This window comes from Limulus polyphemus, unplaced genomic scaffold (assembly GCF_000517525.1).
Source record: "Limulus polyphemus unplaced genomic scaffold, Limulus_polyphemus-2.1.2 Scaffold333, whole genome shotgun sequence".
In the NCBI taxonomy this organism is placed as follows: Eukaryota; Metazoa; Arthropoda; class Merostomata; order Xiphosura; family Limulidae; genus Limulus; species Limulus polyphemus.
The window spans coordinates 447,298-465,588 of NW_013665943.1; the positions used below are offsets into that span (position 1 = coordinate 447,298).

General features: G+C 35.9%; 1 protein-coding gene across 1 annotated transcript in view; it reads left to right on the forward strand.

The window, feature by feature from the left end:
• LOC106457450 (dynein heavy chain 8, axonemal-like) overlaps positions 1-18,291 on the forward strand; it is a 459,787-nt gene that overhangs the window by 309,056 nt on the left and 132,440 nt on the right. The window contains exons 54-57 of the mRNA XM_022383398.1: positions 1,543-1,583; positions 1,696-1,849; positions 10,550-10,714; positions 11,493-11,719. Coding sequence (XP_022239106.1) covers positions 1,543-1,583; positions 1,696-1,849; positions 10,550-10,714; positions 11,493-11,719 — 587 coding nt within the window. The remainder of the gene's footprint in view (positions 1-1,542; positions 1,584-1,695; positions 1,850-10,549; positions 10,715-11,492; positions 11,720-18,291) is intronic.

Below are 18,291 nucleotides of genomic sequence, written 5' to 3' on the forward strand. Positions count from 1 at the left end.
AATAAGCAATCCTGAAAAATATTTGGGGGTGCTTAACTTTTTCCAGGTGTATATATTGTTTTTCTTCCATACAAATAGGTTATAATTATAAAACCATTCAGTTGAGAGTAGGGTGGAAGTGTTCTGCTGGTATAGATGACGAAATATTCTCCATTTTATAATATTGGAGTGAGCCATCAAAATTGCAATTCATCCCTTCTATTGAGATCCTTCATCCTACACTGACAGCTTAGGTAGTTGGATTTTCCAGTTCGATATGTTTTCCTGTTCCATGTGGATGTTGGTTCCCAGTGGCTAAGTTTTGGATTTGGAGCTGAACCAATCAACATAAGTCCTCTCACATGTATTATAGATGACCTCACTCATTTATACTCTTGTTACTACATATGTGTTGTGGGTCATGATAGAGGTGCTTGCAGGTTACCATGGTTCTTCCCCTTCCACTATCCCTCTATGTTCTTATTATTCCAAGGATGGTATTGTGCTTGGGGTGGTTCCTGTCATTTTAAATTTGAGTGAGATAGTTTACATTACACGGACATCTTTTTGATGCCAGTTTTTGGGTTCCCAGATTGTTCAAACAATTTCTCACATTGTTATCCTAAGCCCCATTTATGGGTTGGGGTTACAAGATTCCCTCTGGTCTCATAATCTTGAAGTGAAGACAGTATGGTCCTCTTTCCTACCCCCACCAGATGGCTGGTTTTTGGATTGTAGTTGACTTGCTGCTGATATGATCTTCTTTCCTACCACCATATGGATGTCAGTTCCTGGTGGAATGGGTTTTGGATTGTAGTTGACTTTCCAGTGGTATGATCTTCTTTCCTATCCCCACATGGATGTCATTTCCAAGTGGCTGGGTTTTGGATTGTAATTGACTTGCCATATATGGTCTGTCTCACCCTTACCACTCTACACCTGGAGGCACATCCTTTTACTCTCACCCACATATATGTATTATGGGATTGAGATTCATATATCATGTAGTTGTGATCCTTATCCAACCATAGTTCTCTCCCTATTAGATGTGCTACTTCCTATTTCTGGTACAGAAGTGGTGTCGTCTCCCACATATGATCTTCGTCTCCAAAAATCTCCTCTTTGGGAGTGTCCTTTGGATGCTATCAAAGGATGCTTCTTTCTTTCTTCGACTCCAAAAATCTCTTTGGGAGTGTCCTTTGGATGCTATCAAAGGATGCTTCTTTCTTTCCCTCACACCAGTCCCTCTAGCTGTTCAATGTCAGATTCTAGCTATTTATGTGAGAGGAGGTAATGTACGTTAACACAAGTTGTAATTTTCTGATACTGAAAATGTATTTATGATAGGTACTTACCTCCTGTCACACTTCCTCCCCATGAAAACCAGTGCTTCCATTTTCTGTGAAAACACAAAGTAGAATTGAACAGAGGGAGTCACATGCATCAAGAGTATGTCGCAATCTTATTGGTGGAGGGTTGTTGCATGATGATTTGCATGTGAGACACATTGGAATCAGTCAATTCCAGATGTGGAAGATGATTCAAGGCTTGTTTTGCATATAGGGGGCAGCACTGAACGAGAATAACTATTTGTATGAGGGAAGGTAAGTACTTATCGGAAATACATTTTCAGTATAGGAAATTTATAACTTTAGAGTAATTGGATGTTAATGAGATTATAAATTTTTTCAACGTTCTTGTACTTCCACATTTCAGATCCTATGGTATTGGAAATCTTTTGGATGACTTGAAATATCTCTACCGTGTGGCTGGTGGAGAAGGAAAAGGAATAACCTTTATTTTCACAGATAATGACATTAAGGATGAAGCCTTTCTAGAGTATTTGAATAATATTCTCAGCTCTGGTGAGGTCTGTGTCATATTTTTGGAGGTGTTTGTACTTGACTCTGATCAGTGATAGTTAAGTGTCCAATAGGAAAATTTTTATCTCATTGTATTACCAGTAACTACACTTAATTGCATTGATTTTAATTCTATATAATTTGTTTTCCAACTTTATATATATGTAAACCAACACTGGCACATATGGAATGTTTATAGCTTTAGCAGGATATAAGGATGTCTTGTATTTGTAGGGGGTGTCCTATATTTTTCTGACATCAATAAAAAATAAATAAGCAAGTAAAATAAATAGAAAATTAACATCCTTTATTAAAAGTATATATATATATATATATATATTATTTGTGTATTTGAAATTATGTAATGTATCCATGCTAATGCTTCTATAGTATTCAGCAATATATACATAGCAACATTAGCATTCACATGATTATATTGACATGAATACTCTTTTTATTTGATTCGAAGAATATCATAACATCTGATTGTTACAATTAAGTTATTGAGATGAATAATTAAGCTACATTATTATCATACAATGTTCTTGTAAGTACATATCAACATTGGTAGTAAAATAGTTCAGAAGTCATACATATACAATTATACACATAATTGCAGCTTTAATAAAGCTGAAAATATATCATTGTACTACTTCTTAAAATACATAATATATAAGTCTTTCAGAAAACATAAATACTTAATAATAATTTCTGATATGATATTACCTCCTCTCATGCAAAAGTATCTCAATTTTCTTTCTACCTTCTAAGTATTACTAAAACAATTTCATGCTCAGTGCAGCAGTCTATATACCCCATCAGTTCAGCGACATTTTTGAACATGTACATATCATGTGACTACTCTCCACCAATAGTATTGCACCACCTCTGCTATTCCTGCTCAATTCTCACTTTTGACTTCCCAGGACCAGCGATTTATTCTTCTTTCCAACCTAACCATGTTTCTGAGGAAGAATACCATCATGGGAAAGAAAATGTTGACTCTTTTTTTTTTTCAACACCTTATTTTGGTCAGTCACAATCTACACTATTTAGGAGATTTCACCTCCCACCATCCTTTTTGTTACATCTAGTTAATCAGGTATATAGTATTTTACATGTTTTCCCTATTGCTTACCTCCCCTACCTTTTTTCAGTGATATTCCACATTCTGAAGTTTGTGATTCCCCCCCTTTCACCCGATATACGAGTTCATGCTCAGAGCTTTTTGGACTGACTTCTGTTACGTGTTGGTATGTCTCATCCCCCATGTTTGTTTGACCAATATGCTTTGGCATATCATTGTGCTTCTGATCCTTATTTGGATTCTCAGCAATTAGATGCTCTTCTCACCCTTTGGGGTTTGAGTCATGGGGTTTTGGCTCATTTTAATCAGGCTTAATTCTCAAGGATTCACCTTTCCATCTCCTCCCTTTGACACTATTGTCTGAAGCCTTTCATCACTCCCTTGAATTTTTTCAGAGGGGCTCAGGTCCCACCTTTGGTCCACTATGGCTTGTTTATTAGCCTCTACTTTTTCTCTAAATGCCTGGCTCCTGTGTTGTTAGGACTTATTGGGGAGGGATGCTTTACTTACAGGGGTACATCTCCCACATTCATCCATGTGAGATCTATGTCAGGCCCCTTTGCTATGCAATACTATATTTGGAGGTCGTCCTGATTTCTTGAAAGCTAGGCCTGGTGTGACTAGATTGCATTCATCCTTGTCTTCTCTGGTGACACATTTATCTCACCCTCCTGCTTCCTCCTGTCCTTGTTTCCCAGCCTCCTTTTTCCTCACCCAGACCCTTGCCTTTCTCCCAGTGCTCCTGTTGCTACCCTCATTTTCCTGCACCCATTCTGAATGATGCCAGCATTATAGGTGATGTGGTGGAGGTTCCTAGACTGGTGGAGGCCAGAATGCTCCACTTGTCAGCCATGTGGTGGCATTTCACTACATATTCGTGGGTTCTGTCAGAAGGTCTATTCCTTCAGTTCCAGTCTCCACCTTCCCTTTTCCATTCCCTTATTTCCTTCTCACCTCCTCTGGATCCTACATCTCTCTGAAGCATCTTACCGAGAATGTCCATGACTTGCTTCACAAAGAAGCTATCAAGTAGGTATGCCCCATTCAACTGGGCATTTATTCGCATCTCTTCATGGTCCCCAAGAGAGACCTGTCATTAATCTGTCCCAGTTGAATTCATTTCTGACTCCCCTCATTTCACTAAGGAATCCTATCTCTCACTTCAGTGGGTAATTTCCCTGGAATTCTGGATGACCAAGTTTGACATGACAGACACCTATCTTCATAATCCTATTGCTTCCGAATCACGTCATTTTCTTTGGTTTGTCCATGAAGGTTGGGTGTTCCAGTTCAGGGGCCTGCTGTTCAGAATAACCTTGGCTCAGTACATTTGTTGGATGGTACACACTTTTGCCCAACACCTTCACTTGATGGGTCTTCAAACTAATCATTACATGGATGTCTGGCTCCTGTTTGCTTCTTCCCATTCACAGTACAAACACCACACTTGTCTACAAGTAGCAGCACTGGTGGGTTTTCTGGTAAAGACAGAGAAGTCTATTCTTACCCCCCACTCAGTACCTTGTTCAGTTGGGGTTTTTCTTCAAATTCAACCTCAGTTGCACTCAGCCTTCTTCTCTTCATCTTCAGAATACGGAGCGAGCTTTCATTCCCATGGGTCAAGCTCATATACATTCACTTCAGTGGACACTCTTTGATCAGTGGAACTTCTTCTTGGATACCTTGGACCACCATGTTACCCATCCTTCCACAATCAGAGCCGACCCGGCTTGTAGCTCAACAAGGACCAGACCATGGTAGAGGTTCTGCTTCCTCCATCTCATACAGATTTAAACCTGGTCACAGATGCATCTTTAGAGGGTTAGAGTGCTTTCCTAGATCTCAGAAATTTTCTGATCTCTGTTTGGTTGACGAATCTTCTCTCCCTATCAACATTCATGAACTTATGGTGGTTTGTTGAGCTTTGTCCCTCTTCCTTCCTCTCCTGCATGGGAGGGTGGTTATGGTACACACTGATAATTCCACTATGGTCACTTATGTCACCAAGTAAGGGGGTACCAAATTCAGGTATCTGTGCTTTCAGCAGACCTTGGTTTACCTTTTCTTGGCCCACATTCACCACATCATGGTCTTAGCTTGCCATTTTTATGGTGCCATGAATTTGGTTGTGGATCGATTATCTCATACCCACAAGATTAACCCCACGAAGTGGTCCCTCAATCCTCCTTTTATTTTCTTGACTGAGATCTCAATTTAGTCCTTTATGCACTTTCCCATTCTTCCTTTTAACCTTTGTCTATGTGTTCCACGTACCATCTTTCCCCCAAGACCTATTTCCTTCTCCTCCTTGCATGCAGACATTGTTGATCTAATATTTATACCATTAATGTTACCCACATCCTCTACCATTCCTTTTATCTCATCCTATAACCTGAACAGTACTTCCTCCTTAAGACCTATGCTGTCCATGAAGGTGGTTTGGCTTTCACACCCATTTCTGTACATTCCTTTTCCCACCTGTACTCCCATTCTGATCCTGATCAGCTTCTTTGTTTTATTCACTCCCTATAGTGGTAAGTAGCATGTCCTGCTTCCTTTCTGGATTCACATTCCTGATGTTTTATTCCCTGGAACCCTTCCATTTTCCATGATATATCCACAGTCACACTAACTGGTTGGGTTCATCAACTCATTAGGCTGGTGTATTCAGACTTTTCCTTGGAAGGTTACCATCTACACAATGTTTTTTCTCTTCAAATTTGTCATATTGCCATGTTTTTGGTTCCCTGTCTTTACTGTTCTTTAGACAAGGTGGTTCAGGCTGAAATTTGAACTACTGTATTTTCCTTTTCGCAAGTTGCTATTTTTTTTCCCAAATAATGTTATGTGCGACTTATTTATGACTTTTTTTATGGTGAAGTGATTGTCATCACCATTTTTATAATGGAAATAAAATACAAAATAAAATTCAATATTTATTATAATAACAATCATATTTAAATGGGTAATAGATAAAACAATGATATCCACTGTTACAGTTACCATGTTATCAGCACTAGAAACTTAACTGCACTACTTCAAAAAGACCAAAATCAAAAGTTCATATGAATCAGTTTTATAAAAAGTACATGGACCTACCACTGACATTGTCATTAAACCCATCAAAGTACTCACTTTCTGAATTTGAATGGAACAGTTTTGCAATGGCTGTTGGTAGAGTTCTGGCTACTGGTATGTCATTGTCTTCATCTGAAGAGTAGTCTTTTTCTTCACTGACATAAGAAAATATTTCTGCCATCCTGAACCCATTCAAGGTGCATGATACACTAACAACCTTCCATGACTCTATTATCCAGGTGGTAACATAAGTTAGTGTAGCTCTTTTGAGTCTGCCAGTATTTGTAAATTAATGTTCCACTGTCGACATCCATTCTTTCTAATGAGTACGCGTTCCAGCTTTAAAAGTATGATTAACACTGATGTGTAACAGCTGTAAATGTTTGGTAAGCCCACCGGGTATAATTGCAGGTGTTGTGTTTTGGTCTTTAGTAGATCCTTGATGTCTTCAGTGATGGGGGGCCTTCATACTGTCTGTGACCAATAGTGCACAATTTTGGTGGAATAAGCTATCCAACCACCCTTTTTCATTGACTTTGACTACAATACTCTTGGGAAATATGTCTTTTAGCATAGTTTTCCTTTGGAAGATTACCATAGGTGGTAACTTGGTTCCAATGACAGTAACGGCAAGGAATAGAGTAAAGCTGGCTGTTTCATGGCCTGTGGTCCTAATGCTGACAGTTGATGTGCCTTTCTTCTTTACTGTTCTGTTCACTGGCATGTCGAATATTAACGGTACTTCATCCATATTAATAATGTGGTCAGGACTAATGTTGAAACCTTATCTTTGCAGTATGTTCTGAATGATGGGAGCTCTTCTTTATGATCTGCTTGTAAGGACTAGCATATTGTTATTCTAGTACATATTTTCAGGTCCTTCCTTTTCATAAAATGAAGACACCAGGGTAGTCCTCCATTGAAGTCCACGATCTCTAATTCCTTTCCTATGGCAATGGCCTTTAACTTTATCTGAATGGTGCTTACTCCATGGTTTTGCTGAATGTTGTTCCATAATTCATGTTTCTACTTTCCCCTCCAGGGCTGGCCACCTGGCTTTGTGTCTTCTGTTGGTTTTCGTAGATTTTTTTGGTTAGACAAAGTGTGTCTTCTTGTTTTCTCCAGTCTTTCAGAAATGCCATAATGCCGTCCTGTAACTCTATTGCCATTTTCTTTTGCAATATTTTCATTGCTCATTATTTTATTTTTATTTTCAGCATCCCTCATTTTTACCACTGATAATGGGATCCAACTCTGTGCCAGGTGTTACCTGGTCAGATATGCTTTGCCTCAAACCCACACTACTTACTGTTGCATTATAATGCTCATTGTAGAAATGGGGTGTTCTGCAAGACCACTGGTGGCATACTAAGTGATATATATATATGTTTGTAAATATTTATAAGTTTCACTCAATGGTAGACCATCACTCATGGACTTCCTGAGTAAAGCAGAATGGGATTTCTGCCCACCTCTGCCAACCTTTTGATTGAATAAATTGGGGTTGGTTTGCTTTTCTGCATAGGAAATTGTGAACACCCATTGCATTTTCTCTGGCATGACATTCCTCAGGACTCTCAACTGCATTTCCTTCCCTCCTTTTTTTCTTCCAATGGAACATGAGAGTCCTCATTACTTCCTAGCTCCCAGTTTCTTGGGTGGTGGACCATGGAGGCTTCCTCCTAAGTAAGTTTAAACATTTAATTTACCATACATACTCATGATTATACACTTAGTGAGAAGAGGGCAAAGCTGGTTTCTCTCCTTCCATTTTTCATGGATGTTTTTCCCAGGTGGACAGTTGTTAGTTGGAGGGGTCCAGCCTATGCAGGATCCTCCTCATATTACCAGGTTTGAGGTGACACCACCTTATTCCTGCAGTTGTGTGCAGTAGAGGTCCCTCTTCTCATTAATTCCAGTTGCAGGAGGTTCTTTCTCTGCTCCTGCTTTTGAGTTTGGGGGATATTGTCTGCCTCGCAATACTGGCAACAGAATGTACTTACACTGTTCCTATGGTTGAGTGAATGTTCCATGTTCTCCTCATAATTATGGATGCAGGATGTTTCTTCCCTGCATAGTTTGTTGTACTTCTTGCTCATATGGTGGTTTTGTTAGTTTATCAGATTTCAGCTGAAAGCTAACTTCTTCTTAATTTTGGTTGTTCGATGTATGACACTGTTTACTTATGGTTGGGGATGATGAGTATATGTAAAATGGTCCACATGCCCTAGCCACTATTTTTATGTTACAATATATTTGTTTTTATGTTTTTTGATCCTCAATCTCCTAGTACCAAGGACGAGTTATGGCACCTTGCCTCTCCGGTTGAGGTAGTGTGTATATATATAGCTAATTTGGTTTGTATTTTACTATGGATTGTACCTCTCAGAACACATTGCACTTGTGCATATACTATTTTTCTGCCTGTATCAGATTCATTTCCAAAAGTAGTGTGGTAACCTACAAGTATGCTTCCTTTTCATCATGTAGCACATCCATTCATTCTGGACAGTTGCTTTTCATTTGGTTTCAATGTTGTGCACCTACACTGGCCCTTCCATTTTTGCAATGTGGTAATTTAGCTTTGTTTAAACCGAGGTTAGACTGTATTATCAAAAGTTTTCTTACACTGAAAATCAATTTCTGATGGGTATTTACCTTTTCTCACACACTTTCCATCCTTCCTCCCCACTGTCGGTGTTCTTCTTTTAGAGCCTACCAATTTTTGAAAGTGAGGATAGAGCAGGAGTAGCAGAGGGAGCTAGCTGCACCCATATAGGTTGTACAATACAATTGGTGGAGAGTAGTCCCATGATATTTACATATTTATAAATGGTATGAAGTTGATAGGGCATATAGATTGGTGGTCTGAGAATGAAAACTTTTTAGCAATGCTTAGACGACAGAAAGAAGGGGATAAATACCTATCAGAAATGCATTTTTCAGTATAAGAAAAATGTTAACTTTTGAGGTGAATTTATTTTTTCTTGATATAATTCAGTCATATTTTAATGAGAGCCTGTCAAAATGATTAATGACGACTGGTTGAGTTAACTTTACTAAATAAAGATATTTTCATTATAAAAACAAAAGATTTTGAAAGTTAAAAAAATTATTTCCTAGTGGTATTTTTACTTTTCACTGATTCTAATAAACCTGGTTAGCCTCCTAGTCTTCAAAACAGTTATAAAGATTTTTCAGCATAGCTGATATATATCTTTTACATTCTAATTATTGTCTGATGTAAAAACAGAAGGAAATACCTAAATTAAAAAGTAAGTTTCAGGATAAATGATTGACTGAGATAGATAGGATGACGTGCCTTTAGGGAAACTTGTAACACTAGGAAATGATGGACTAAATGTAAAAACTATATAGAGGGAGCTTCAGTCAATGATAAAGGCATTGGCATCAGTTCATCCTGGCTTTGTTTATTTGGCATCTGCAACATTTATGTCATGTACAGTGGAATTTCCAAAGACCTTATAGAATATGGTTATGAATTAGAGTAGCTTACCATTGATTTGTATAGTTTGTTTAGGTATTCAGCTGCTAGAAAGAAGATTATAGAAATTTACAACTGAATTTGGGTTTAGAAGTTCAAATGTTCCGATAACATACAAGTACGAGGCATATTATTAGCCAGTGGACTGGAATCATTCAATACATTGAAATCCTTCAGAAAGGAAAAAGAAGCTAAAGCACCAAAAAGTGCAACTTTCAAAAGGACAGTAGTGCTCATAGGATTATCTGTTAGTAGACAAATAACATTAGTGCAACTTCATTTCACTGGTAGCACAGTTCACATTTTTGAAGAATTTTTAATGTCATCCCAGTTAGATGAACCACAGATACATAGACTTTATGATGAATTGAGTAATAACCATTGAAATAACCTATATTTGTCCTATATTTTCTTCTTGGAATTTCCTGTATTTTTGGGGTCCAAAATGGCTTGACAACCTGCTTTAGTATTGGATACTTAATTAATTTGAAATTATAGTTGATCAGAATAATCATATAAATCAAAATGTATTTTTCCATTTCAACAAACATTAATAGATGTTGGTATATTTATGAATTGGTTAATCAGTACTATCAATTTTCTATGCTTGTGCTAATATCAACATGTATGTTATTAAAATATTTACAAATTTACAGTAATTGTTACCATTAAACTGGTATATATTGTACATGTCTAACAAGATTAAAAACATTGATACCATGAATGAAGCTTCTGGAAGGACTGATGAGGTACACAAAAGGCTGCTTTTTTTACCAGGTGTACATTCTAATTATTAATAATATTCTAACATACTATCAACACAAAGCATCTTTATTAAGCTCAGTAGAAAAACAAGGTTTTGTTAAATATTGTGTGGTTAATATTTTGTAACTGTAGTTTATGAGCTTTAAATGAGTTCAGTGTTGTGATTAATTTTATCATGATTGAAGTTCATGCTACAAATAATATTTTCAGTTTTTATTATGCACATTTTAGTATTTAAACTATACATATTTCATTGCCTTTTTCATTATCCAGGTTGCTAATCTTTTTGCTAGAGATGAGTTAGAGGAAATATGCCAAAATCTTGTTCAACCTATGAAAAAAGAACTTCCAAAATGGGCACCAACTCAAGAAAATCTTTATGACTATTTCCTTTCTAGAGCTCGTAACAATCTTCATGTAGTGCTTTGTTTCTCACCAGTATGTGTTGCATATATCTTGATCAGGTTTTTTGTTCTTTGACACATCTTTTAAAATTTAGAAGATGCATTTTGCCTGTTGATTTCCATTTCTTTTAAAACAAAGAACAAGCATATAAGATTCTGATGACATTTCTTTCTAGTTGTACAATAAAAGGTTTAACATTTTATGAATAACCTGCTAAATTAAACTATCATTAGAGTTGCAAGATTAACAGATACTAATAAAGAGCTAGTTTCATATTATCAAAATCTACATGTATGATTCAATAATATTATTGCCTAACTTGGTATATATGTTTTCTTGAAAAAAACATTGAAATGAAAACTTTTAAGTATGCTACACTTACAAATATGTATTGACTTTTCTTATCTCACTTAATTTTAACATTTTTTTAAAGTAATTTATTAGAACTAGATTAACTTGCTTCATTGAGTACTTGAAATTTCATTTTCATTTTACATAGTTTTAAGTAAAAATATTATTATGATTTACTAAAAGGGTCCCCATATTTTCTCAGCACAAGGCCCACTGAACAATTTGCATCCTAACTGAGACGCTCCACCCAATAAACCTATAGTTACTGAGTACCTTAACATTATTTGTATTTGCTAAGACCCCTATGAGTTTACAGACCCAGTATGGGAAACCCTGGTGTAGTAAATAAACATCATATTCATATTTTCCACTAACTGAAATGGTGTAAAAGCTACTATGCATTACGCTTGTGTTATGTGTGAGTATGTCTATATATATATATATATATATTTTTTTTAAGGTTGGTGATAAGTTCAGGAATAGAGCTCTAAAATTCCCTGGTTTAATCTCGGGTTGTACAATGGATTGGTTTAGTCGATGGCCTAAGGATGCCTTGGTTGCTGTTGCCCAGAACTTTTTGTCAGAGTTTGAAATGGCATGTTCCCTTGAAGTAAAGAATAATGTTGTAGAAGCAATGGGAGAACTACATGATGGAGTAGTTCATATTTGTGGAGAATATTTTGGAAGGTGAGATCTACATAGAGAAAACATGGGAGACTTGAAACCTTAGGTTGCTTTTTATAATTTTTTACTGTAAGTAAATGAAGTCATTATATATTATAAATAATTTTTTCTAACCTATTGGGACATAGTTACTTCTTGTATTTATTGCACTTATTTTTAATGAATTAATCTAGTATTGGGTATGATTTTGAATAAGTTATAATAAAACCAGGGCCAGTGCTAGAACTTACTGAAACCTGTTTTAAAAGTGTAAAGTAGACTCCCCCCTAAAATAAGCATATTCTTTTGTATATATATATATGTACAGAAAATTACTACTGAACAGTCAAGCAAAGATTATCATCAAAAAGAAAGGCTGTGTCAACATCAACAAGTCCAAACCTGTGATGAAAAACATTTTAATTAACAAAACAAGCCCAAACAAAGCAAAAAACTACATTAAAGATGCTGAATAAATTAAGAGGATCACCAGAGTTCAGGCTATAACGTGGGATATAAAATGTGCCCTTGGTTTTTCAATGTGACTGCAAAAGTAGGACTGACACTGTAGTTGGAATAAACTGTCTATCAGTCTTAACTTCTGTTCACCAGAATTATATGATATATATATAATTGTTGATCAAATAAATATAAGACATAAAAAACGTGCAAAGTAAAGTAACTGATAAAATCCATTAGCTGCTATATTTAAGTTTTGTTTTTTAAATTATATTGTTAATTTAAATAATAATAATAATAATCAGTATATCTCGTAGCACACACACACCTTATGGAGATCATATGCACTGAGTACAAATTATATGTGAAAACAACATTGTGCTACTATGTAAACAAATTAATCTTCCCAAATTATGGACTGAGTTTTGTAATTAAGGTATTAACAAAAAATATGCCAAGTTTCAGTTATTTGGTATATCCATACCAATTGAGCATTTGTATCTTTCATTTTATATATTTGAACTGAAATTCATAAAACAAATGAACATGTTGTTTATAAATGTTGTAGAATAATAAAAACTATATCTCACCAGTTTTAAAGGTCTACTTGAAAGACCTTTATTCAAGCAAATGGTTTGATCAGGTCAGAAAAATTTACTTGTCTTACAAGTATGTTTTTGGTTGACAGTACAGCCTGTGAGATTGTTGAGCATGGGAAATTTTTTATCAAAAATAGTTTACTGAAGGGTCACTTAGCATTTGCAACTGTAATTAAAATTGTGAGCAGTACTCACAGTCCAATTTGGATATTAGAGAATCCTCTGCTCAGATCTTTCTGTACCAATTATTACGGACAAAAGTTATGAAAGACTTATTATATGGCTATGTCTGAACCATTAATATTCTTAGGAAACTAGGCCAGCTCATCACTTGTTAGTTGAGCTTTTCATCACTTTAAATCCCAGATACTTTTAGGTATAAGCATAATTTTCATTGAAGGAATGTAGGTGACATGTTCTCAGTGGTTTTTCAAGACTAGAATACCTTTTTTGATAAAATACCCTCATGCATACTCCAGATATAACAAATTGTCCCACCCTGACAATTTTGAAACCAAATTTGTAACAGAAAACCTAAAGCTAATTAAAAGTTGCGAGGTAGCGAATTCTATTTTTATTTCATTATGGTTTTGTTTACTGTTCCTTTATTATTTCTTCTACTCTTTAGTTAAGCTGTGAATTTTTAGTTACATTTAAATGCTAACTCACCTTCTAGCTGATCACATTGATTTTAAATTTGTAGAAATTATGATACTAACACTAGTTTCCCCAAGTGGTGATGTACAGATATTATTAATGTTGTAAAAGAGTATGTGAATTTATAGTAACATGAAATACCTCATTATCTAACTACTGAATAAAAACCCTGTCATGAGCTTTGATAAGCTAGTTCATGAGAGATAGCTGACAGGTATTATTGCTGGTTATTACTAGATGTTGTTAATGATTTTGTAGTTGTGCAAATTTGGAATATTGTTATTTTGGAATTAGGTTTTTCTTCTTCTGGTTCTTTTTCCTAATTCTCTTATTTATTAAAATAACCCTGATATTCGTGGTATATTGTTCTTTAATATTGGTAGCAAGTCCCTGGCCAGGCACATACTTATCAACTGTGTTTTATGGAGATATACATTTTGTATTCTAATTGTTTGAATGTATTAGTTTTTGACTTCAGCGGTTCTTGAAGTTTCTTGACCAGTTGAAGGTGCATCCTCAGTAAGCTCTTCTGACAGTTGCTTTTGGTATCTTGCACATTTTTGAAACCAAATTTACACCACTCATTTAAATAAGAACTTCCTTGAAAAGATCTTTTTATAAATACTGAAATACTCCAAAGAAGGTTTTTCTTCTATGAATAATTCTGCTGGATGTTCCAAGGCAAGATTCTAGTTATGGGGACACCAAGATGCATTCACTGATCTATCATATTTTTCCTTGAACTCCTTGATGGATTCCTCTCGTGTCCACCCTGTTGTTGTGACACTGCTCATTTAAGTCTTCAATTTTTATTTTATGTTGAGTAAGACAGTTTAGCAGCAAGTCAGCCAAAGACATTTCTTTTGTATTTTCAACATAGAGAAATTTGAGAAAGCTCTCCTGCACTTGATCTTGGTTTTCAGTAATTGTAACATATTGAATCAGTATTGATAATCACTCCTTGTGAAAAATATCTGGAGGGCAATCCATTTACACACACTGTAATAACAAGCTTGTCCTAAATTCTTCCAGTTACAATTTTACCTAACAGCTTCAAATATTTGTTTGGGCTATCCTTAAATAATGAACATTGATGTGTTGCTAGACACATTTTAATGATCAGCTATGAAAGGGTCATATTTGGATAACACTTTTGGCAATTTAAACAATTTCTATTGTTAAGTGTACAAGTGGCATACTGAACCACAGAAGGCTAAATTTTGTTAGGCTGAGTATGAAATACGATCTGGTATTGTATGAAGCACAGCATGCCATTATTCTTTCTTCTTACTTAGCTTTTATTGAAAACTTCTGTCTATTGTAGTTTTGCTCTGTATCTGTATGTCTAGATGTTTCTACTTGTAATAATCCTCCATGTGTGATTGGTTAGCTCTGTGTCGAGACAGTCTTTGTGCTAACGTTTTTAGTTAGATAGGTCTTGCATAAACAACCTCTTATCTTCACCAAATAGCTTACAGCATAAACAAATGCAGCATCTGCAGATTTGGAGTACACTAACCTAAATTTGTTAATATTTGGGGATCCCACCTTACGCTTATAGTGTATATATATATATATATATATATATATAAGAAGTAGACCAGTAGTTTCTATTAAATGTCCTGATCCTGGACACCATGTGGTAGTTCAGATGATTTCTGCTATAGTGACGACAAGCCATACATTGAGACTCCATTAGTGGATGGTTGCAACAATTAACAAGCCATACAATAAGAGATTCCACTGGTGGGTGATTGCAATGATTAATATTGTGTAAAAGCAAGTGGATGATTTAAATCTAGTGTGGATTCTCCTTACCTTGAAGCACTGTAAAGCTTGGAAAACTCAGATTGAGGAATGTAGTATGGATGTGTGAAACCTATGCCTGTACAAGCAGTTACAAGTATTGGAGGTGTGCTGTACTGTGGTTATAAGTCATCAAGCTGTGTTTCTCAGCCTGTGTTACAGCTAGTTGTTCTCAATACTTTAAGGCACAAGATTCTCCAGACTTTGTGTTAAACATGGACAGTAGTACACCATTGTGTTATCCTTACTTGTGCCAATTTTTGTCAGCAGTTCTACTAGCTGCATTTGAATCAAGGTGCTCAGTGCTGATGTCAAAGTATACAGTGTGTCAGCCAGAGAAAAAAACTGACCTAAACAGGATAAGCTCAAGAAGAGAATTGTTGGTTTTCCCCTAAAGAAAATAGTCCTGAATATAGCTAGTTCACTCCCATAGACAGAACAAATTCACTTTTTTATATACGTGGCCACTGACTGACTACTTCATAAGGTAGACCGAGGCTTATGCATTGCTTGATAGAGTGCTGGATATCCCAGTTTGCAGCACTTGAAAAATTCATATGGATCAGAGAGCTAACTTTAACAGTCATCTATTCTCTGAATTATATAAAGTGTTGTGTGTGGCAAAGATGTGCACTTCACCTTATCACCCTCAGTCTGATAGTTTTGTGGAGAATGTAATACAGACTTTCAAGAGTATGCTTGCTAAGTTTATTAATTCTGACCAAACACTGTATGTCATGATAGCATATCATTCAACTGAGTAGAGATCAATGGGTTGTTTTCCAAACAACCTTGTTCCCTGCAAACATTCACTCTCCCTCTTAGAGTGAATATCTACAAGAATATGTGGAGTGGTTAAGTTAGGCATTAGTTTTCATGTGCAAATTTGCCTGTCAACTTCTAGGAGAGGCCACCAGATGACAGAAATGATCTGTGTGGAGACTGGGTGTGGCCTTGATATATACCAACAGCAGAGAAGCTACTCAGCTCTGGCTGGACAGAACCTCATCTTGTGGTCCAACATGTTGCTCATGATTAAACACTTAGTGAGAAGAGAGCAAAGCTGGTTCCTCTCCTTCCATTTTCCCTGGATGTTTTTTCCCAGGTGGACAGTTGTTGATTGGAGCAGGTCCATCCTATGCAGGTTCTTCCTCATATTACCAGGTTTGAGATGACACCACCTTATTCCTACAGTTGTGTGCAGTAGAGGCCCCTCTTCTCATTAATTCCAGTTGCAGGAGGTTCTTTCTCTGTTCCTGCTTTTGAGTTTGAGGGGAATTGTCTTGCTTGTAATACCGGCAACAGAACATACTTACACTGTTCCTACAGCTGAGTGATCGTTCCCTGGCCTCATTACAGGATATATGTTGATCGATTTATGAGTAAATTGAATGATTTATGATTTCTTCTTTTAATACCAGTTACAGATATTACCCCATTCTTATGGTTGCATTGAGGCAATGCCATGATTGTATAATACTGGGTTTGGTTTGTTTTACTTCTTTGCTCCTATGGTGCTTTTGGAAGTTTGCCTAATTTTAACCAAAAGCTTACTTCGTCCTAGTAATTCCAGTTGTCTGAAGTAAGACACACTATTTACTTACGGTTGGGGTTTGTGAGTATAGGTAAAAGGTCCATATCCCCTTGTCACTATGTTACAATATTTTAATTTTTATCTTTTTTGATCCTGAACCTCCTAATGCTTAGGATGAGTTATGTCTGTCTGGTTGAGGTTGTGCATCTACATAACTAATTCTATTTATATTTTACTATAGTTTGCAACTCTGATAACAAAGTGCATTTGTGCACATCCTTTTTTTCTGCCCATTTCAAGGGCAAAGAGTATACCTGTTCCATAAGTAGTGCAGTACCCCACATTATGCTTCATTTTCATCTCGATGCACACCCATTCATTCTGGGTGGTTACTTTCCACTTAGTTTCTATATGGTGCACCTAAAGTGGCCCATCCACCTTTACAATGTGGGATTCTAGCTTTGTGTGAGCCAAGGTAAGACCATATTTTTCATACACTGAAAATCCATTTCTGATGGGTATCTACCTCTTGTCACACACTTCCCACCCTTCCTCCCCATGGCTGGTGTTCTTCTTTTAGAGCCTCCCAATTCCTGAGAGTGATGATTAAGTAGGAATAGCTGAGGGAGTTAGCTGCACCAATATAGGTGGTGCAATATTATATTAATGGAGAGTAATCACATGTTCAAAAATAGCATGAATTTTGATTGGGGATTCAGACTGGTGTGATGAGCACAGAAATCTTTAGCAATGCTTAGAGGGCAAATAGAAGCTGGAAATAACCTTGTTTGAGAGAAGATAAGTGCATATCAGAAACATATTCTCAGTGTAAGAAAAAATGTTAACTTTCAACTACCTAGAGCAATCCCTAAATGTTATTCAATATGAATATAATTTGGTGTGAATAACTTATTTATATATTGGAACAAAATTATATATTGTAAACATAACTTCAAATATATGGAACACCCTACTGTGTAGGCACAATTTCAAAATATATTTTTTGTCATTATGAAGTAAATCTGATTATAAACATTATTGCTGGTACCTTTCCAAGTATATAGCCTTCTGTTAGGTGTTTAAACCATGTGTTGGGAGTAACAAGGTCATTCTGCTCACAAAATTCAACCAGATGTCATACTTTATCATTCTGTTGTTACCATACAAATATATCTTCATATTGTTATTTTCCAACAATCACATTCTAATCCTCTCGTGGTATAACTACCTAATGAAATATCATATTCTTCAGGGTCTTTTAGGTGTCTTCATAAAAATCTCTGACTTCTCCATCCATTTAATCACTAGTTGGAGCATATACTTGCAGTATGCATATTTCGAAGGGATTTGTTGAAGCTTGACTATATCTTTTCATTCACATAACTGCCTACCAACTTCTAACACCTATTTCAATGATTTAGTTAAGTTATATACCATCTCCATTCTGGTTTTTCTCATCTCCTGAGTACAAAAATATACATCTGGAAAGATTTTTTTCCTTTCTCTTATAGTCACGTTATTAAAAATTAAAAAGTACTTTT